At 41.9% G+C, this 22,634-nt stretch overlaps 1 protein-coding gene across 3 annotated transcripts in view; it reads left to right on the forward strand.

The window, feature by feature from the left end:
- LOC142572332 (neuroplastin-like) overlaps positions 1 to 14,251 on the forward strand; it is a 57,284-nt gene extending 43,033 nt beyond the window's left edge. For all 3 annotated transcript variants that reach the window (XM_075681353.1, XM_075681354.1, XM_075681356.1), the window contains 6 exons: positions 608 to 725; positions 4,026 to 4,183; positions 5,377 to 5,490; positions 7,022 to 7,195; positions 10,483 to 10,618; positions 13,108 to 14,251. In XM_075681353.1, coding sequence (XP_075537468.1) covers positions 608 to 725; positions 4,026 to 4,183; positions 5,377 to 5,490; positions 7,022 to 7,195; positions 10,483 to 10,618; positions 13,108 to 13,159 — 752 coding nt within the window. In that variant the 3' untranslated portion in view covers positions 13,160 to 14,251. The remainder of the gene's footprint in view (positions 1 to 607; positions 726 to 4,025; positions 4,184 to 5,376; positions 5,491 to 7,021; positions 7,196 to 10,482; positions 10,619 to 13,107) is intronic.
- The last annotated feature ends 8,383 nt before the right edge of the window (positions 14,252 to 22,634 follow it).

Raw genomic sequence — 22,634 nt, forward strand, 5'->3', positions numbered from 1 at the left:
CCAGGCCACACTTCGTTTTGCTGGTTTATTGCTTCGTCTGTATATGTATTTTTCATTTTAGTTTCTGTTTTTGTCGTGTTGGTTATATTTTGTTTTGTTTGTTGTTGTTACCCCGTCAGCAGCACTGCATTATCTACGAGAACAACCACTTCAGTACTTTATTATATGTTGACAGCCTGCCAGGTGCAGCCACTTTCAATACTTGTTTGATAATTTGGGAGCAACACTAATGGTTTATTTTTGCTTTTCTTACTTTTTCATGTCTGTAAAGTTTTACTGTGAACCCAATATCAAAACCAGCCTCCTCCTCATTTAGTTTTGAAGACTCTTTCTGACCTAAGAAATTTAAAAAAAAATTCTTGCTGCATTTTGAGACAAAAAGAGTGCAAAGGTGAAATATTTCATGGCGTCACCAAAAATGGCAACCTTATTAGTCCTAATGGCCGACACAAATCAACACAAGAACTCTGTAGTATCAGGCTTCTGGGCAGTTACACTTGTGTAGCTAGTAGGCACTGTCAGTGCCACCAGGAGCTCACATTATGTTGCCTTTCTTCAGAAAAGGACGTTTTTTTTTCAACCTCGTTTTCTCTATTCTTTCCCACAGTGAATGCTATCCAAACCAATGAGGAAATTCCAGGGAAAGGCATTATTCTCGACACAAAATCACATACCCTAGCTTTGCAGTGCAACTACACCGATGACCCCAGCAAGGAAATCCTTTGGTAAGGCTTTACTAAGTGTTGCTAAGTAAGTATTGAGTACTATTGAGTACTAAGTATTGAGTAGCTGTGCATAGCAGGCTCTTGTGATAAGCCTTTAATCTTGTAGGAAGGTATTTTGCCCCTTATGCAGGCTAAGGCCAGCAGAGAAATTTTCAAATATAGACATACTAGCAGCATATGCGGTCGAACCTTGATATAACAAGAATGTTGCGAAACATTATCATACATGACAAAGTAAACCCAATATTTGATTGGCCATGCTTTATTTCAATGGTGACTCTACTGTTGTAATGAAACCAAAAATGCAAGATTTGGGACAACTTTGATTACATCAAAGCAAATATTTCTTTGCTTGCACCTCAAAACATATATTACGGTAGCAAAATGTCACGCTCAGTAAGAGAAACTCAAACCGCACATTCAGGATATGCATGTCCATTTTGCTCAGTGGCTTAGCTTGACTGGCTTACAGCCAGCAAGTCTCTCTTGCATAGACCCGATTGGGATTATTTTTTTATTTTTTTAGAACTCAAAATGTGAACACTTATAATGCATATAAGATATAATCGAAATATATTTGTGTCGGATGTGACTTCATTATCGTGAGGTTTGGCTGTAGTGCAAATACTGGAGAATGTATGCAATAGCAGCAGCAGCACTGGTGGCAACATCTTGATACTTTTCTCTGATTAAAGGGACACTAAAGGTTACCAGAAAGTCAAGTTAAGTTAAAGTGGTAAATCAATGCTCCAGAACGCCTAAGGCGTCAATATAATCGCGAACAGAACTTTAGTTACCGAGAAATTGAAGCAAATGCATGACACGATTTGAGACCCTCCAGCGACATTCCGGTACTAGCCCGATGACGAAAGCACTCCTCATAATTTGTGTTACTAATACTCAACTACTCGTATTAAAAATATAATTTCATTCGATTATAAGACGGAAGAAAATGCTACTTGACTACGTCTATATCATTCTAAGGAAAAATAACATTTTGACGTTACCCTTCAGTAGTATGGGTGGTCGAAAGGTTTCGTTTTCGCTCGACTCTGCGCCGCGCACGCTTTGGAGTTTCAGTAGTTTCGTTATCGCGTCGTGCTGTGCGGGTTCTGCTGGCTCGCGAAACTTTCATTTGGAACAAGCAGCGAGAATGCCACGTCCATGTGATGTCGTGGGAAGCCGTCGTTGCTTTCCCGCTTCGGAGAGCCGGTGTCGAGGCCGCCGTCGTAGTACGCAACGACGCCGGCAGCGCGAGCCCTCAGCAGCAGGTCGCGCTCGTCAGTGCTCAAATCGCTGAAGTTGAGCCCAGCATCGCGAGCCAATCTGTCGTTGTCAGGGTCCATTGCGACGAGCGTCGAAGTTTGCGTCATAGAATGAAGTACCAGCTTATAGTCGGGCGTATCTCCTTCCGCTAGCCACCATACTCCCGCTTTCGCTCTGCTGTCGGCTCTGGCTTGGCTCTGTTTCTGGCCGCGCGCTGTCGTTTTGCGCAGAAAAGCCGTAGCGCCGTCTGCGGACGCCGTTTTACTCACCGACGGCGCAACGTCGCTATGAGACCATGATGTCAGTACTCCTCGATCGGAGGGCGGGCGATTTGAACTGCGCTAGAGGTACGCGGACGCTTCAGAACACATTTTATCTTAAATTAAGTCTCTCCTTGGCACGAAACAAGCGTTTCGAGGTTTCTGGGATGGTATTTCAACAGTCCACGTTGACTTAATAGTAACCTTTAGCGTCCCTTTAAACTAAGGTACTGAAAGTGCTTTTGTGTTGCATGACTATTATCTTCCGCAAAGAAAATGTACAGGAAAAAATTTGTGGTGATTGTGCCACTTTCTGGCACATTTAAGCCAACAGATAAGTGGTATACAATCTGTAGATGTAATGGAAGCTATGCACAGTTTTGAATAAACACAAGTGTCACAGTTGTCATCGCTGGTATACGTCATATCTACGTCTTTCGTTATTCCAAAGTGTGTCTACACTGGTACATCTCTGCTATATCTAAACCATCTAATGATGTACTAATTCCTGTGGACAGAAGCAAGGCTGTTACACAACAATTTAAATTAAGTTACCATTGACTGCTTTCCATTGTGATTACCAAACTGAGCTGACTGACAGCATACCTAGTCTCCCAAGTTATCTCCTCTATCATACATGTCTTTAGCATGCTTAGTTTGTTCAAGTTACCTTTACCATAGTTTGAAAACAAGGATGCACTTGTAAGTACAAAGTGACAGAGCAATTGTGTTCAGTGCATGGTGGTCAGGTCAGGTGGACAGTAGTATATTGTATTACCTTCTTTAAATGTAAGAAAGGAGTGAATGCTACTGCACGATTCAGTGACTGGTTGAGCCATTGGGATCCATGATTCATTACATCTCGCTCAAGGAAAAGAAAAAAAAATTCATCACAGGCATGTAGTTGAAAACAAATAAATAAGCGCTCTAAATTCTCTATAAAAATGCTGCATATCTGATTGACCTCTAGTATTTTAGTTTTTATTAGCAACGTGCTCACTTTGCCCTTGTGCTGGGACCATTTGAAGTTAGCCTTAAACATAACTTTGTAGTCAAGTCTTAACGTTCTGTCCAATAGTGAACTTCTAATTGGGAATTTTATTGTCGGCTAAGGCACTTCATTTTAGTGAGAGAGTGCATATGTCAAATTTGGCCTTGCCCTGGCTTCCCTTTGCATGCCCCAAATTGTATTGGTATTAGCATTCTCACATATATCTTTGATAACACTACAGTGTCAATTTGGTCAGTTATATGCACAAGGGTTCAATTAAGGCTCACTGTTTTGCCTACACCTGTGTTTAGCTGCTGCATACATTCGCACATTGCCTTTGCGTCTGCTTACTGGTCCATATCGCTCATTTTAGCAGACACTGCATAGTTATTAAAAAATTCTGACGGCATATAGGTATGTGTTGCTATGTATGGAATACTGGGGACATAACCAGTAACAGCACTGCTGGTCGCAACATCTTGAAACACTGTGTTGAACCAAAGCATGTAGAGCTACTGTTGCAATAAACAATATGTGGCATAACCACCATTATATATTTATGAATACTTTATGGCTCTTTTTCATGGGGTGAGAAGAGCCATACAACAAAAGAATATCTAAAATGTGTTGTACCATAATGCAATGTCATAAGACATACATCCCACCATCTTTTGGCTATGTCTCCCTTGTAGTCCCACTAGCTGAAATATCTGAATTCCTGATAGTTTATTTACCCTTTTGCATGTTTCATAATTTAGCAGCAGGCATTATGTATTGTCACAGGTACAAGGATGGTGCCAAGCTTTCGAGTGAAGATAAGAAGTACAGCATCAACAGCGATTCCAACACCCTGGAGGTCAATGATCCAGGATACCCAGACACTGGAAACTACACATGCGTTGTTGTTGGCACTGATGAGAATGCCACAATTGTTGTTCAGAGTAAGCAGCATGCCATTTACAAGGTGGTGGGGGAGGTCTACATAATTGCTCCCTCTCTTTCATTCTCTCGCCATTGGTCAATATGCTTTGCCATGTGTACTGGTGATACAGAAGTATTTTGCCGAAAAGGAAGCCTGCCATGCTGGTATGCCCATGCTGGTATCAGCCCCATCTAGCAGACAGTCCAGCAAGCGGGGGAAGCAGCCCTTATTAGCACTTGTTTTCTGCTTTTGTTGGTCACATGCAAATATAAGGTTAAATTGGTAACTGTACACAGACTAAAGCAATTACCACAGCTTCTTATACATCTATAATTCCTACAAAACTTTCACGGCATATCCTAGTGAGCATCTTTGCCTGCTAAAGAGCAGGCCAACACGCTAGTACTGTGCACTTGTAAGCAGTACTGATAGGTGCAGCAAGCCATGATTGACAACAAACTTTTTTCTTCTGTTGTGTAAACTTGTCATCAGTTTATTTATTTTACTCTATTTTGTGTAAGATATACATTACAGCTTTTATATATATATATATAGTGTTCTTATATGGCACAAGCATAATATCATTCTGGCAGTATTTGTTTTGATTGGTAGGACAGTCATTTCGAAACAATGGCTTTGTATAGCCTTCACTCAGTGTTTTGTATAAAATAGAGGTTGTGGTGACGTGTTGTCTGCATGTCATACAAAGTGAAGGCATGCATGAAGGCCAAGAATTTTTAGTTGCAGTTATCGTTTTTTTTTTCTCAGTTTGCTACCTGTAGTGCGTGATCCAAAACAATGCCTCTCTGCATTGCAGTACATCACTAGCTGTGCTGATGTTCTTCTAAGTAGCTACATTGCTCTTCAGTGTACTGCATAGTGAACAAAATGCCTTGCATGCTTGTGCAATCAATGCCTTGCAGATTTTTTTATCGGCACCCATTAGTCTGAGTGGGTGCTCGTAAGCAGCAGTAAAGTAAACAGACTGGGATAGCTAGTGAAAATTTATGCCAGATGCGGCAACCAAACAGGATGAAAGAAGCTCAGCACTTGTCATATGTGTCATTCCCTAATTCTTTTTCATTTGTGTTCCGGCCTCGAAGAGCCTATAAGCAATCTGTAAGGCTGAAACCAACAGTTTACGATCAAATCAATGTTCAACGCATTGTGCAGTAGGGAGACATTTTTGAGATTATTGCCTCCTTGTTGCAGCCAACGTGTCCATTGAGTACGCAGAAAGCTCCAAGAACCAAGTGGAAGGAGACCCACTCACCCTGTCTTGCAAGGCATTTGGTGTACCAATACCTGTTGTCACCTGGTTCAAGGGTTAGTAAAGGATCTTTGCACTCCTATGCTGCACTCTACAGGGTCCCAATATAAGACCAGAGATCTTTTTTTGGCCACTCCAGATAAAGAACAACATTCAAGGAGAAACAATTGCAAATATATTTTAATTTGATGCCAAGGTCGTCTCGCTATGCCAAACCGGGTGTCATTGACGTTGTTGTGATGTGACACAGAGCAGAATTTGCTCCAGTTATGACGGTGTTGCTTATAAAAAGTTCACCAACAATTACGATACTCCCTAATGTGAAATTTTAGTGCAGCTGTATTTCGCGATATATTGGCTGGTGCGGACAATCTGTCTCATGCGGCACGTTGCAAACGGAGCGAAGTGTGGCGCAATTGCCTGATTAATTGGGAGATAGTGAGAGGCAGCACGTGGGTGACACATGGGCGCGATTCACAGCAACCGCAGCAGACAGGCCTCCACTCGTGCAGCGCTTTGTGTCTGTATATGATATCGGTGGCATCATCGGTGAACAAACGACATGCGCTACTCTGGCACCATGTCATAACCATCATTGCCACAAAGCTCGTCTTGCGTGGCACTACGGTTTTCCTCCGCTTTCTGTATCATGGTTCCGCTGCACCTTCCTCCTCTGCTTTCCTCCTCGCATTCTTTTCACTATCATCGTCTTTTATCCACGTTCGCACTTTCATCCTTCGCTGTACTTGGTTACGAGGACACTGATGGACGATGCCAACGCTCGCCACAGGAATGGGCGCCTAAGAGCTGTGCACTGAAATAAAGTGCTGCAGTTGTTTTTTCAGGCTGTTCTTGAATGTGGCAGCCGCAGCGATCACAGGAATGGAACAAGCCAGTATATTGTCATAGCACATCCACCTCCTTTGTACTCAAACCTAAACTGATTTGTAGAGATAAGTATCGTAGTTCATTATTTAGGGCACTCGTGCTTGCCAGCATATTTTGTAAAGTTTAGGGGGCTTGTACCTTTATGCAACGTAAAAATATGACAGGTTAAAAATGTTATTTCATTACTCATCTTTAAAAAAATGTGTGCCTTCTGTTTGTTCTTGGAGTCATTTATATGCAGCAAATATAGCTGTTTTAACCAATCCTGTGTAATCGTGTGGGGAGCAAGAATAGTACAGTATAGTATAGAAAGAACAGTGTAGTATAGTACAGTGCAGTATAGCAATGCGTATATTTTTTACTGTAAATAGGCTTTGAAAGGTTCATTGCACAATTTGCAGGATTCTCCACTCATGGATAATCAATATCATTGAGTCTACAAAAACACACTACACAGGAAGGTAGAGTGGCAACTGTGGTTTTATGTTATCTGGAACATATTGCTTTTATTAAACCCCACTTGCGATTGTGCAAGATTTGACGTAATCGTGTAGAGGTCAAAATAAGAACAGCAATGCGCTACAAATGACTTTGTAAGAACAGACATGTACTAATATGCAAATCTGGTTTTCTTTTACACCCTCTTTACTCACTGAATGGCACATGAACGGCACGTGAACATTTTCATCTTTGCTACAGATGACGAACCTCTGAACATCTCGGACCCACGTGTCACTCTGGAGCCGATCAACAATGTGTCCGATGCCAAGCTTGTAATTCAGGACCTCAACTTTGATGACAGGGCCCAGTACACTTGTGTTGCCAGCAATGGTATCAGCAATGAGACCATGACAGTTTTGGTTCGTGTCAAGGGTGAGCATGTATTTCCTTGTTTGTATTGTACAATTACTGACCAATCTTCGAGTCTCCTGTCAAACTCCCATATGCATTACAGCAGTTTCCCGACGCTTGGATGAAATGAGCTATGACTATATTATATAAGTATCACAATATAATGTTTATTGCGCGGTTGTTCAATAACGACTGGGACTGAAGATCTGAAATCTTTATTTCTGAAAATTATCAATTGGTATTTTTATCCCTTCCTATATGGTCCTCAGTAAGAGAAATGCACACCCTACTTTTTCTACTGGGTCTACATAACATACTGTATTTACACGATTGTAAGTCGACCTATTTTTTTTTTTTTTTTTTTTAATTTCAAAATCTGAAGTGTGTGTAGGGGAGGGGGGTTGACTTACCATCGAAACCAAAACATGGCACCGCCAAAAAAAGTGAGACCAACGAGATATCAGGGGAGTTACAACATGGTTACAATTTTATGTTTGCTCTGTGGCCCTACCCGTAGCTTTTTGCTATCCTGTGCGTTTGTTTGCTTTTCAGAAGGGTTTTTCAACATTTCTGGGAGTTTTACAGTGCACATAATACTCATGGGGGGGGGGGGGTGACGATAGTTAATGGAAGGGCCGCTGTTCCATTCGCGGCAGCACACTCAGAACGGCGGCGCTTTGCGGGAAGGATCGATAGTTCATAGAAGAGCAGACACCGCTCATGTGTTTCTCTTTCCCTGTAGCTCATAGTTTGACATGTTCGACTTGACTGCCGGCTACGTGCTACTTCTTTGCTTCCTCAGTCGTCATGAGTGCCCCAGGCCCACTAAACATTCGGCGCTCGTTCACAGCAGCATTCAAGAAGGCTGCCATCCTTTACGCCGAAGAAACAAATCACTGTGCAGAGGGCCGCAAGTTCAATGTTTCTGAACGGGTGGTGCGAGAGTGGCGACTGCAGCGAAGCAAAATTTTCATTTGTGACGGCTAGTGAATTTCCCACAGGCCAAAGTCTGGGCGCTTTCTGGACCTGTAAGCCAAGCTTGCGGTGTACATCACTGAAATGCGTGATCGGTCTCTGCCAGTGAAGTGCTACATGGTCATGAAACAAGCCTAGATCTTTGCCTTTTAACCCTTTGACGGTTGATTTTTTTCGCCGTGACTGCCCAGGGTCAATTTTTTTTATTACAGATTTCAATTCTTCTGAGGGACCTATTTCGAAAAAAATTTGTCATAATTTTTCTAGGGTGACTGTAAAGTGAGAAAAAAATATATTGCGTCGGTGTGTGTGTATATATATATATATATATATATATACTGTTTAACCATGAATAACAACAATAAAAAAAGGAAATAAACATAAGAATTAAAAATTTGATGCATTGTTATACACACAAGGCACACGAGTTATTAAATAACATTATTAATAACACACAAGTTATTAGAAAATGCGCACACGAGAATATTTTGCAAGTGTCAAATGTTCCTGCTCTTACACTAATATTTACGTGCATAGCATAATTGAACTGCATAGGTGAGCGCACTCAAGAAAACTGTGGTCATGTGCCCGTCAAAAAGCAAAATGTGTGACAAACTTCCGCTAATCTTCATCTTATCACCAACCAGAAGCAATTAGTTCTCGCGAGTCTCAAAAAAAAAGGAAACGCATGCACGGCAGCATCCTTCCTTCCTATTTTAAATGCAGCTTTGTGGCTCCAGTCGTGGAGCTTAATAATTGGTCAGCGAGTGTCATCATGAAATTAGTCAATTTGCAACCATATTGGTTGCACTGTCTCCGCAACTCGCCGGTGTGAATGCTGCCTTAAAAAGCATGTCCTCATGAGAATCATCATTATCCCTCATAATTTGACCGTCTCCTTTGGGAAAAATGTGGATCTACTTCCAATGTGAACCCTCACGTCTAGTGCATGTTTAGCAAATGGTTGTACATTGTTGGCCCAGCATGAATGCAAGTAAACTTAGAGGAAAGGCACTTGCATTTCATTCTGGTTTCATAAGTCTGAACTAAAGAAAATAAATTTTCTTTTTTCTAAGGAGCATGCTGATTTGGGCTAATTATGTATATCACAGCACTCAGCTATAGTTGTGCGCAGTTTATCATTTCCTTGTGCTACAGTCGATCTCGGATATATTGAACTCAGGTATATCAAATTATTGTCTATATTGAACAGTTGTAAAATTCTTTTGAAAATGCCATTCAAAAGTATAGCGATGTACAATGCGTACATCAAACTCCCGATTCACAGCCACATACGCTTATCGATTGCTGTGCCACACCATGCTCCTTCAGAGAGAGAAAGAGAGAAGGGAAGACGGAAAGGCAGGGAGGTTAACCAGACCATGCTCCTTCAAGTGCATGTCTTGATTAGGAGACTCGATCGCTTCTCGCATAGTCGAAAATATTTGATGTTGACAAAATTTACATGGCACTGTTTTGGCAAATACAGTCAAACAAATTCGACCCATAAACCCGGCCAGGAACACAAGGGGCAAGGCGTCAACCCAGCTGGTGCAATTGTGGCGGGTAGCCAGGCCGGCCTTCAGTTGTTAGTGAAGGTGTTCCACCATGCCCTTAGCGCAAACCTGAAGAGCAGCACATGCCATGGAGGAAAAAAATTAGCAAGATTAACCACCTCATGCCATATGCGCACTTCGCAGAATGACCCCCTTTAAGGCAGCTGCGTGCAAGGCTCACTGCTGTGCAATTCGCAGGTCCGCCTGTGTCGCTTCCCATGTATGGCAATCAGCTGTTTAAGCACCATATTGTTAGTATTGTAATGGACACATGGCCAGGCACATTCACATGCAAATCGCTGTACAAGTGCGCTGATGGCGGCATGGCAAGTATCCATACAGGCTAGTTTGCTTCCACAGTGCATCCGTTTCTACCTTATCTTAAATGAAAATGTGCAACATGGACTTCAATGCGCACAAGGCACATCGAGGTCTCGCGTCCATACAACGTGGGCTTTTAGGGTTAGCATTGCGATCTGCATATCAAAGACTGTGTCGCAGCACGAGCTACTTGCAACGTTCATGAGCAAAAAAATAAGTCGACTTTTGTTCATACAAAACGGCCTTGGAGAAGTAAATTATTAAGTTCCCACTTTTCACAATCTCGGGAAACTGTCCATGATATGCAGTAGGTATGTCTTATATTTCAAATTATCAATATATTAAACTATCTTGCGATCCCTTTCGAGTTCGATATATCTGTTATCAGTTGTACTTGTATTACAGCGGCAATACATGTACATCTATATACTTGCCACTCTTTCCATTGTTATGCAGACAAGTTGGCTGCTCTGTGGCCCTTCCTTGGCATCTGTGTTGAGGTGGCTGTGCTATGCGCCATCATCTTTATCTATGAGAAGAAGCGTGTCAAGCCCGACTTCGAGGAGTCTGACACTGACCAGAATCCTGAAAAGTAAGCTTTCCCACGTGTTCTGTCCCTGCATGGCTTGATCGCTGCTTGTGTTGTACATCTTACTGCGTTAACTGTAACAAGCGCTTCCACTGGTGAGTTTCATCAAGTCTAGTGTCCATCTGGCTTCAAGAACCTTGTGTTGTGTTGGTGCAGGCTCATACCTATGCACAAAAAAAAACATTAAAAAAGTTGAAAACATGGTGTGCCCCCAGCAAAATGCAATGCTGAAGAAACAGTTTAAGTCGAAATAAAGGAGCAGCTTAAATTTGTGTTTATCTTATTTTTTTCCTTTATTTATCCTGCTTTTGTATTGTTTTGTATATATTTGTGTTAATACTGCGACACCATTTGCATGCTGTCTTTTGACGCATATGTCCCATCAAGTGTTTTGTTGGCAACCTTTGACAACATTATTGTGTCCCAAAGAGCTCCGTTCTTAATGGACTTTTATTGTCATTGCACCATTAAAACAGATTCATGCTTAAACCATCACACTAGCTCATGCTTAAAAGATTCGAAGAAAAAAGGATGTGCCAATGCATCCCAGTACTGGTGCTAGGCTTGCAGTGAAAATGAAAGCAAAAGGAAATGCGTTCATAGCATGCAATGTGTGCTGTGTTTTGACAAAATGAAACTGTCGGCGCCTCTGGCTCTAAAGCGTGTGCTTTTGGGCAGTGTGCTAAGTTGCTGAACCAATGATGCAAATGGAAAGAATGAGCTGGAAGAATAGTAGAGTAGTTTGCTGGGCCAGTTGGTGCATGGTGAACACATAACGGTTTCCAGCAAGTACGGAGTAAGTAAGTAGAAACGGACAAGACAACGGTGGACTAACAACTGAAGTTTATTGTGAATACATTCCACAAATCTCCGCCATGCATGCGTATACACCCAAGAACAATAACAAGGTTTGTAGTCAAATATGCTGGAGCTGGAAGAAAATTCAATGCCTCAATGCCAACGCTGTTTTTGGTAGCATTCGAGGAGTCTTTTGACTGGCCCTTTGTGTTTCTTGAGTCTTGCGCCGCAGCTTGCAATGTTTGCATCTTGCTTAGAGGCAGTGATAAATTGGAACATAATTGTATACAGTAGAACTTCGTTCATACGTATATGAAAAAAAAAATGCTAGGAAAAACGTGCTAACTGGGAAATCATATGATTTGAAGTAACAAAATTTGACAGACACAACTGTAGTTGACATCTACATAATGCAAAGCGTTGCGCGAAATTTCGTGGCACGAGACACGAGATGCCAATGCGCGTCCAGCTAGCTGGTGGGGCTTCGTCGGGCCGAGACACGTCTTGTTGTTTTCGTAATGCATAGTATTTCAAAGCGGCGATGGGAAACCGAAATGAAATCAAGCTGACAGGTGATGCCACCCGAGTGAAATGTCACGTTCACATCGCGCCGCCTGCAGCAGGGAACGGTGTCGCATTGGGGTTATCGCCTACTAAATGCAGTACACTTCTAACAGCGCTACATCCCATGCACTGCAATACAGATAGGTGAAGTTGCTTATCGCAATAGGGTTGGCAGCCATAGCTGTGAATGTGGGAGGAGATTTTCTGGTACCGGAATTAAAAACTGAGTGTGCGCCAGCGTTTTCATGTGAGGCGGGCGGGCAAGCATTGCAGGGAAGCTGATGCAGCAGGCAGCTATACTTTTCTCTTCTCGCACGTGCCTCGCGCATTTCCTTATTTGCATGGGATCTAGCGGCCGGCAAACATATATCATACAATTGCAGTTTGCCAATGTACTGAACGCTGGTGCCGAAAGATTGTGTTGTCCGGGAACATACTCTGTTGGGTCATCTTTCGTGTTCTCAATCGCGCACGTTGGCGGCGGGAAATGTTAGGTAAAAAAATCATATCAACAAGATTTTACTGTAAATAGTGAGTTGTGTTGCATCTGTTGAAAAAGGATCAAAATTCTCTGCGAAGCTTGTGGTTTTTATGTATATTGCTTTCAAATTTACAAGGTAATTGTTGTGGCTGAATCTGCAGGACACTCAGTGTGTTGAAAACTTGCCGGCTTGTGTGGTCCTCACAGTGTTCTGGCTACAAAATCTGCAATGCTGTGGGACTGTTGTCATATATAATGAGCGCATAACCTGGCCAGCTTGAGCTTGGCTTAAATGTAAAAAAAAAAAAAGAATGTACATGAAGGGAGATAAATGTAAGTGATGCCAAAAGTTGGCATGTTTTAAGTGGTGTTTGACCACCAGTTAAACAAAAGGGGGGAGTCTGTAAAGGCAGATAGGAATTGTCTGCTAGGAACTGGGTTACATGTGGCATATCGCATTAACTTTTGTGCTTTATGCTGCAACTTTTGTTTTGGATGAACTGCATGCAGTGCCATGTGTACAGTGACAAACGAAATCGATGTGTCGAGGATGTCACTGTTACTTTCTGCAAATTGACATGTTGCTGCACACGAAATTCGCAGGCATAATTTTACGCTGTGTTTACGCGTGGCTTCCTCTCGTTTGCAGCAAAAACCTGTCAGATCAGAAGGAAGGCCAGGACATACGGCAAAGGAAGTGAACAGCCGGCGCAAAACAGCTGCAGGATGGCTCAAGGATGGCCGTTGGCCGGCTTTTCCTCTCTTCTGCCAGCATCTCGCCACCTTCTCTTTGTGGTCGCTGATACAGCCATCCCAGTCTTATTCCCCATCATGAACCGCAGCTGTTGCCTGCCTCTTGCTAGCAGGGCTTTGCTTGCAAAAAGTGACAAACAGCTGATCGTGGAACGGTAGCCAACAAGCTGTCAGAACATTTATGGGAGCTTCCACAGCAGAAGCCAGCAGATGATGGCATTGCCACCTCCTCTTTGTTGGCAAGTCCTCAATAGCACATAAGGAAATAACTTTATTAGTGTATGAGAGCCCCTACCCTGCTAATGCACCATGCTTAATGTGATAGCGCCGAAACCTACCACCCTCTTATTCATTGCCCCCCATCTGGCTATGCAACTGCTGAAACCTGCTCTTGCATATTAAGTTTTTCATATGAACGCATTTCATTCCTGTCTGTGAAGCGCACGGGAGACTTGGCCACAGCCAGGGTAAAGAACAAGTTCTGTTCAGTCTATGTAGCAACCCTTTCTTCTGTGGCCCCCGTTTTGCCCTCGCATGCTTCACTGTATTTTACTAGTTATTTTTTCTGTTACCTTTTAGCAATTTATTAATTGGACCGTGAGGCTCGGTGGTACCAAGTCACTGGCCCAAACAGTCATATAGATATTTCTTTTCTGTCTATAAAAAAAATATATATATACATATATAGGATATTAGCAGCTGGCTGCTGTACGGCAGCACCCTCAGCGATTTTTCACTTTGCTGTTATGAAAGGCAAAGCCTTTCTTTCGTTGACATGTTCACAACACATGGCTGCTTTCTAGTTCACGCTAATCAAGGCAAGGCATTCTCTTCTTTGCATTCTCTATCTTAAATTACACTTTGATAAGTGTTTCGTAGAACATAGCATACACTACACATGACATAAGCAGTTCTTTTTACTGTACATATACATACTATCCACCAGTGCCCATTTCTCTACGTTATATAGTTCTCTAAAAGAAGTGCAATTATCTTTGTTGTTATGTGAAGGTACATTTGAATAAAAATGTTTCATAAAATGCCTGGACTCTGTGTTATCACACATGCAAATGCAATGCTTTGGCATTTTACGGGAACCATTTTTCACCCGATTGCCAGTGTTGTATTGATTTGTCACTTGGTACAACATGCCATCCAAGTTGCATTTTTGGCGACAACTGGTTTTTCACTGTCACTACAATGTGACAATATAACACTCCCAACCACCCTATTTAATATGCTATAAAGTGACACGCATTCTTGTTCTAGCATTCTTAAAAGAACATTTTGTACATTGTAACATACCATTGCATCATTCTTACAATAATTTCATGACAAGGTTGCATTATTCTTTGGTACATGTCGTTCATGAAAGCACCTTGCATCTTTTCTTTCCTGATTAATCCAGAAAAAATGAGGCCACCAATAATGTGTACCTCGCCGTCAGCCGAAACAGAACTGCTGCAGAGATGTGGATTAGTTTCAACACCACTTGCCAATCAAGTGGGGTCAAACCAGGCAAACGCTGACATAAAGTGTTTTCTCGAATGATGCAGAAGAAAAAATTCAAGCTTGTGAAATTCGTGCAAGAAATATAAACACTGCTAAGTGCACAATCTTTTAAATTTGTTAGAATAAGACATCAGTAGATTGACTGAGTGTATTCTCTAAAGGGTCCCTTACCATAATCAGCTATTGCAAAAGGAAAAGTTCCATGCACAGATCGCACATTGATCATCACGCCGTCAAAGTATGAAACTGCTGCACGGCATGAAAACGTCAACTTTTTAACGAAAGCCTGTGCACCCTTCCTCTCAGGGGAGCCTCTGCTTCATGCTGGAGTATCAAGGGCACATATATGCCTCTATGCCAATGCACTTTCTGCAACATCGTCAATTAGGGCATATGACTTAGGTAAATCGTCCAATGCAGAACGCACACCACAGCAACATAAAGAAGTGAACAAAAATAAATTCACCGATGGTTATGATACTACTCCCTAATGCGAAATTTGAGCACAGCTCTATATGTGTTTTCATTTCGTGATATATTGGCTGGCACGGACAACCTGTCTTGTGCGCCATGTCGCAAATGAGCAAAGTGTGGTGCAACTTCCTCGCTAAACGAGAGAATGCGAGAGGCAGCGTGCGGGTGATGCATGGGCACGATTCAGAGAAGCCGCTGCAGATGGATATCCTCTCCTGCAGTGCTTTGTTTTGACGCGCTTGCCGCATGCCTTATCGATGGCTTCATCGGTGAGCAGATGACACGTGCTACTCTGGCACTATCTTGGAGCAGTCTCCGCTGTTGAAAAAACGCGCGGCGTGCCGCTGGCATCAAAATGCAGAAGCGGCAGTTGCTTCACAGCATAGAAATCTCGGCTCCTCTCTGTAGGTGCAAGATGTCGCGTGTTTTTTCCTTTGTGTGCTGACAGGTCGGAGCTGTGTTTATGTTCTTCGTCCTTCGTTCTGAATGCGAGTCGCGTCTTATCAAGATAATAACATTGTTGCGCCACTAATCATAATCAGGTTGGTGTGCTCTCGTCTGTTGCGGCGTTGCCGTGTTCAAAACTCAAGGAGAATGAGGAACTTGTCGCCTCCACGTCTTTGTATTCAGGGTCTGTCTTGTCGTACAGAATTGGATATGGCACACTGTCTCCAAAAACTTTTCCATCAGGATGTCTTGATTTAGACTCGGCATTGTAAAAAGCAATCGCAAACCATGACAACCAAAAGAAGTGCGAACAGGCCAAACCAAGCAAACCAAACAAGCGAGAGCTGACACAAGCAGACGACAGTATGAACTGAGCAGTCCAGCTGATGCCAGATATGAGTACACATTGAGCAGTTGGGCGGGTCCACATGATAGCAGTTTCCCACGCGCATGTCACTGAAGGGACCGCTTTCATCGGTCTCTGCTGTTCGCGGCTTGCATCTTTCATATCCCGCTCGGCTTTCGCTCTTTCATCCTTTGCTGTTGTGCCCGTTCACTCAGTTGCACCGACGCTCGCCACAGGAACGGCCATCTAAGAGCTGCACTCTAAAAATTGAAGACGGGATCGTGGTGTTAACATGACACAGTCCCTCAGCTCCAGTACGGAAGAAGGCAAGGAAGGAATGTCGCTTTCAGATGCTACTCGAGGCAAAAGGAAGAGAGTATTGGTGTTGCCAGTGAAGTTGACCTCCTGGCAGCACGGTGATTCTACATTTCAATTTCTCCCATGTCCTCCAATAGCAAACGAATTTGAAAATTTTTTCTGGTAAAACACTTTTTCGACGGCACTTTACAACCTCCATTGTATAACCAAAATGTCTGATGGTGCCTAGTGAGGGGCTGCTTCATTCCATCATTGTGAAGTATTGGGAAAACTTACAGGAATGAGAAAATTGTTAAAAAATACAAAATTTTGGCCCTGTCAACTTTGCATGCACCTTTGCTTTATTTTTATAGATAATCGAGCACACCCTCTGCTCTGTCATAGTTGATTGTCTGTGTAGAGTCAGTAGTGAACAAGTGCAAGGGTTGTAAGTCCACAGACTAGACACACTACTATATACAGTAAACCCTCATTTTTAAATCAGAGGCATGAAACGGGGTCATTATAGGTGGTGTCTATAGTTGAGAGCAGAGAGGCACTGAAAGAGCCATAGTAATGCGAGAAGTGCATTCAAACAGTCTGGAGGCTCGTAAAAGTGTAGATTGAAACAGCTGTGCTCATTAGTGGTAACGTGATGTAGTGGGGAGATTCTGCCAACAGCCATGAGCACCTGTCTTATTTGTCTGTTATGATCAGTAGCATGATGTAGCTGCAGACCGGTGAAGCTGCTCCCATGTGACTGAGTGGTCATTGGAGCGCCCTTTCCCTCTCCAAGTTGACACGAAGAAAAACCAAGGGCATGCTGCATCGAGCAGTTGTACTGTACAATTTCCGCTCCAAGCTAAGTGGAGTCCGACGTCGCTCCACTTCAAATGGTAATCTGGTCTGAACTTCCTGCGCTGGATTCAGAATCTCCAAACATTTGCATAAAATTATTTCATTACGACAAAGTTTCACTGTACATTATAGTTTAATGCTTATGAAGTGTGAGTGAAGCTTTAGGATAATTCGCATTGTTGCAGTTTTAATGTTCGTTTGCACTGGCCACTAGTTTTCATGCAGTTTTGTAGACATTTGAGCAAGTTGGTAGGCACCGAGTAGGCTGGTATGAGACGAGAATGAGAGAAGCATCACTGGCTGCAGGCACTTAATCATGATAAATTCTTTATTCAGAATAAGCAGCCCTCATAAGTATATGTGTAAAATATAAAAACTGCATACAAGTATTTTGCTCATATATACATGTACAATACATGTCGATTTCTTCTGAACAAGTTTCAGAATCTATTGCTCAAAAACCTACATCGTGTCCTTGTCTTCGTTGTTGCAGTTGTGCGTTACACATAAGCTGCAATGCCGCGCCCATGCTCAAAAGGGCTAAACTGCACGGTGGTGCGCTGGCATACAGAAAATTGATTTAATAAACACCAGTAGTTGAAACTGTGTTTTGTTCTCGAGTTTTGTTGTGCATCGGTGCCGCTCTGCAGTCTCGGGGCTCCTATCATGGGCAGTTGCAGCTCATACTGAATACATACCATATAATAATTATGCCTGGCTGCTTGCAATATGCTTGGGGAATAGCTACAATTCTTGTGCCTATGCACAGCACCCATGGATCACAACATTTGAGTTTGATTGTGAGTGAAGCACGCACTTTACGACTATCGACTGTGTTATGCCTGTGACGAAATCCCCTGAAAACTCAATGTACTATAATCGCACATGGTTTTTCTCGAGTACAAAATGTAATGCCTCGGTGTTGGCCACACGTGCCTGCAGTGAAACAGAAGCTTTGTATTTGTCTCTTGTGCACCGTTATAGGGACACCAAAAAGAAACACTAAATCAGTTTGGACTGATAAATAGGTGTGTCTGAATGTTATATTTTTAATATTTATATTCAATTGAAAATGGATATTCGGAAATGTTCGAATATTTGGTTGGATACGAATATGCCAATCAAATTGAATATATTGCTGGCTGTGCAGGAGCAAAAAACAGTTCTTTGCATTTGTTTCTACCTAATCTAAGAATATCGGGGCGATTTTGTGACGATTTCGTGCTGCTAGCGAAATTTCGTCTGTAAAGCACACTTAGCAACTAAACTTTGTGGAAAAGCCAGTCTCTCAATAGCAAGGGACCACAGTGTAAGATGTATACCTTGCAAAGGACACAGTATTGCAGAAGAGGGTCATATTTTTTTTTTTCTCTTTCTTTCCTTTTTTTTTTTCAGCGCCAGCATTAATTCTGAGCTTATTGCTTGACAGTAAGTGAGACGACTGGCACAGAGTCAAATGCCTCCGAATTTATGGGCATTTGATGCGGTATGATAAGGCGCAGGCTGGTGAAAACAGCTAGTGGGCATTACTAAATTTTCCAAGTTAACATGAGCCAAATACACAATGTATTAGTATAACAGCTTACTAGTCTAGCTTTTAACATTGACAATTAAATGGCAATGTTACAACATAACAAATTAACCCAACTTGTTAATAAATGCATGTGCATATCATTATTCAATATTCAATTATTTAATCATTCAATATTCAATTTGAAGCTAAGTGTTTGTATTCGATTCGTATTCGGAAATTTTGATATTCGCATACCCTACTGATAAAGTATTTTTTGAGAACTCTACTTTCATTGAGCTTGCAGTAAGAGGTTGATTATTATAACAGAAAATGAAGGCTGAACTTCCATTCTCAAAATTCCACATTGAAACCCCATTGCTGGCATCTCTGTGCATGTAACGTCGTGGATTTCAAAGTATATTCTTGTGCTTAAGCTGTTGTGGTGTGGCAAATATCCTCGAGCTCTCTAAGTCTTTCGCTCCTTTTAAGATACAGTGTAGTCCACCTAGCTGTATCGATCATTAAGAAAACTATGCAGATTCAACTCGCATGTTGGAATCTGAGAAGTGAAGCTTTCGTGAAGTGGTTAAAGAAATGCAACTCATTATATTCCGCACAGCATATTGTACTTTGGTGATTAACGGCCTGCCGGTGAAAATGGTAAGTCATGGAAACCTCCACCATGTGACCGCGGATTATACTGTCTCCTGGATTGGGCGCCCCCTTGTTATGACACTGTATACAGGGTCGGTGCACCAACTAGAGCGCACCAATCCTGGAGATAGTGCAACGGCAAAGTGCACTTTACTTGGCAAGAGACTGAACAAGCAGATGCGCCAAACCTCAAACTCCAGGAAAGTAGGTGTATAAAGTTTTGCTTTTTTAAAGGAATCGTGATCTTTATGACTTGTATTTGTTACAATGAAGATATTTAGATATCATTTGTTTTATATCACTACTAGGCAACAAGCCAGGACACATGCAAGAGTAGTAAAGGTAGTATATAGTGCTGCCTTGTGCATCAGCTATTCATCAAGAGAGCAGCAGCATCCTTTAATCAGGAAAGCGTGGAAGGGTTTGCAAAGAAAGTTTGACTTTAAAATGAACTATAAGACCAAGCAGACAGCGTAATGTCACAGCAAGCTTATGCAGGAACTTCAAGGCAGCATCAGTACCCATCTTTCATCTGTGTATCTTTTGGCTTATCAAGTCTCTTCTTATGATAAAACCGGCTCTTTTGGTATTGCAGAAGTGTAATTTACTGAATATTTAAGGAAAATTAGAGAAATACTGATCAGTACTATAAGCTAGATGTATAGAAAACATTTCAGGAATATCAGATAGGTCAGTCTTACCACAAAAGGAGGTATTAGACAACTACAGGAGGCAAGGTTTGTGGTTTTATAGGCCCTATAATTTGCAGTAAACGTTGAATTACTATTAAATTAACAAACATGGTGCCACCATGCATAGGCAAACATGAACAGATCTCAGTCGATGACCACAAACATTGTGTCACAACGCAGGCATGATGACGAGCACCGGCAGTGGGGCATGAACGTTCCACGCTGCCTCTCGCTTCATTGTGTCTCAAAAGCTTTAGATTACAGCAATCTCCGACACTGGGCACATGGGAACATAGCGTGCCTGACGCCACCAGCCACCTCAGCTCACATTTAGTCTTTTTGCTCACCACAAATTGCCTCCAAGATACAGCGCGTGCGACACGTATATGCTCAGCCGTGCAAGCAGCCATGTGTAGCCACGGACAGACTGATGTAGTTCACCCACGGCTCATCCTCACAATCTTTCCTTCACACCCACAGCGTATGGTGCACAGGGCGTGATAGACTATTATCACACTTGGACTTTATACGGAACATCACAGTGATGGCGAAAATTTGCCTGGGGTGTCCATATAATTGCTATAGCAGTACAACAAGGTGGTTGGCAATGCTGCCGTGAAATTTGCATTCTGGCTCAACATGACATCCTGTAGAATTACTCCAAGCTAGGCGATTTTGGGTGGATTCACTTTAAATGTGCAAAAAATTGAGGTCACAAAGCCAAGAAAAACAAGGATTCAGTGTGCCCTTGTCCTTGCTTTGTGTCCTTGCACATTGTTTAAAATGACAGCATGGATTTTAACAGTGTCTATCCAGATCTAGTTGATTGTTACTATCCAAGGACTAGATTGCACTCTTAAAGAAATGACGACTCATCCTATGAAGTTCTGAAAATTTTTTCAATGGCAAAATGGTACAAGTACAAGAACATATTTATAAATCTGCAAGATCCTATTCTTGTATCCACCATTGATATTTCACCATAAAATCCAAGAATGGGAAGTTTGGATTCTCTCCTGTCCTGGTATTACTTGAATTCGTATTGCCTCCTATTACATCATAATAAGCACGAAGCAACTAGCATAGCAACAAGTATTAATAAGTCTGGTCTTCTTTTTATGCAGTAATCAACCTGTGAATCTAAACTGATATTGTGTTACTCTTTAGCACCTCTCTACAGGTGCAATTCAGAAGTCATTTTCCAAGCGGTGCAATTTTTTTGTCATCCTTTGTGCTTTGAACTCAAGTTGACAACAAGCGCTGGCCATAGGAAATACCAGGTTGTGACTGTTGTGGCATTTATAAGTAAGGTAAAGTGTGTTTAGATTAAACAAAAAAAAAACAAGAAAATACATCTAATTTTTCTACAGAATTCAGTTTTAACTGAATAAGGACAATGAAAGCAAATTTACTAGAGAGTTAAGATTGTGACCCAGAGCTTAGATGCAAGATCACATGCATTCCGATACAAGGAGCCTGACGAAGTCAAGGTCACAGATTAGCCCATGCTGCCCATCATCCTGCTGCTGAAGCAATGTTTACTTTTTTTTCTTATTTGTGTCTGCCTTTTCTATCTTGTGACAAAAACAAGAAGCAAGGGCATGGGGGGGGGGGGACATTATGCAGAGGGGTCAGGCAATATTTGCGGCCGAGGTTACAGTGAATTTTGGTCCTCAAAGTCTTTGCACTGTTGCCGCTCTGGTGGATGATGTGAGCAAGAACTGGGTAACGCAGTGTCATATCTACCTGGTCATTTGTTCTGTATTTTTCATTGGAGTTCTGTACCTGCATAAGATTACAAATAAATTCTCACTCTACATATGTCAAATATTGATTAAATGCTCTCGCTATTCATTCCTGCATAGTCACGTAACTATATGGCATTACGCTCCTGCTAGACTACGAGTTGAAAACATTGTTATTCTTTGTGCAAGATGCAACTAACGGGTTAAATTGTTTTACCTGCAGTCATACAGCAAGTTTCAGCATTTTTTAAAAACTAGATATTCAGGTTCTTTAAACTGATATTCACACACACACACAAAGAAAGTAAGCTTACTGCAGAATGTCATCCACCAAGAACCAGTGAAAGATAATCAGAAAAAATATCACCAAAAAAATTTTGGGTGAAAATAAAGACAGAAAAAAAAGTATACCTAACTTCAAGGAAATAAAAGTCGAAAACACTTACCACAGTCCATGACAGCTGCGTAATGCGCTTTACGCCACCACTTCGTGCTTTTCGTCATTCTCGTGTCTATTTTTGACACGCAGTTGCTATAACTGTTATATAATAGGATCAATAAAGTGCAAATCTTACGGACATCTAGTATCTAGGACACGTGAGTTGAATAACAACTTTTGCTCTCACATGTAGTCCCACTCTTTGAGAGCGATGAAACTTCACACTATGCTTAGCACAGCTCTTTTAGATTTCCATTCACCTTTCACTCCTTCGTTCAACGGACCCACGGCAATATTATCGAAAACAATTGGGCAGAATGCACCCTTTGCGTATGATTATCTATGTTAATGTGATTAGCATTCAAGTGGCGGTGCACACGTAATTTGGAGATGAGAAATTCATTATTGGTAGAGATTTTATGATTCTGGGAGTGTAATTTGTTTGT

This window comes from Dermacentor variabilis, chromosome 2 (assembly GCF_050947875.1).
Source record: "Dermacentor variabilis isolate Ectoservices chromosome 2, ASM5094787v1, whole genome shotgun sequence".
Lineage (NCBI taxonomy): Eukaryota > Metazoa > Arthropoda > Arachnida > Ixodida > Ixodidae > Dermacentor > Dermacentor variabilis.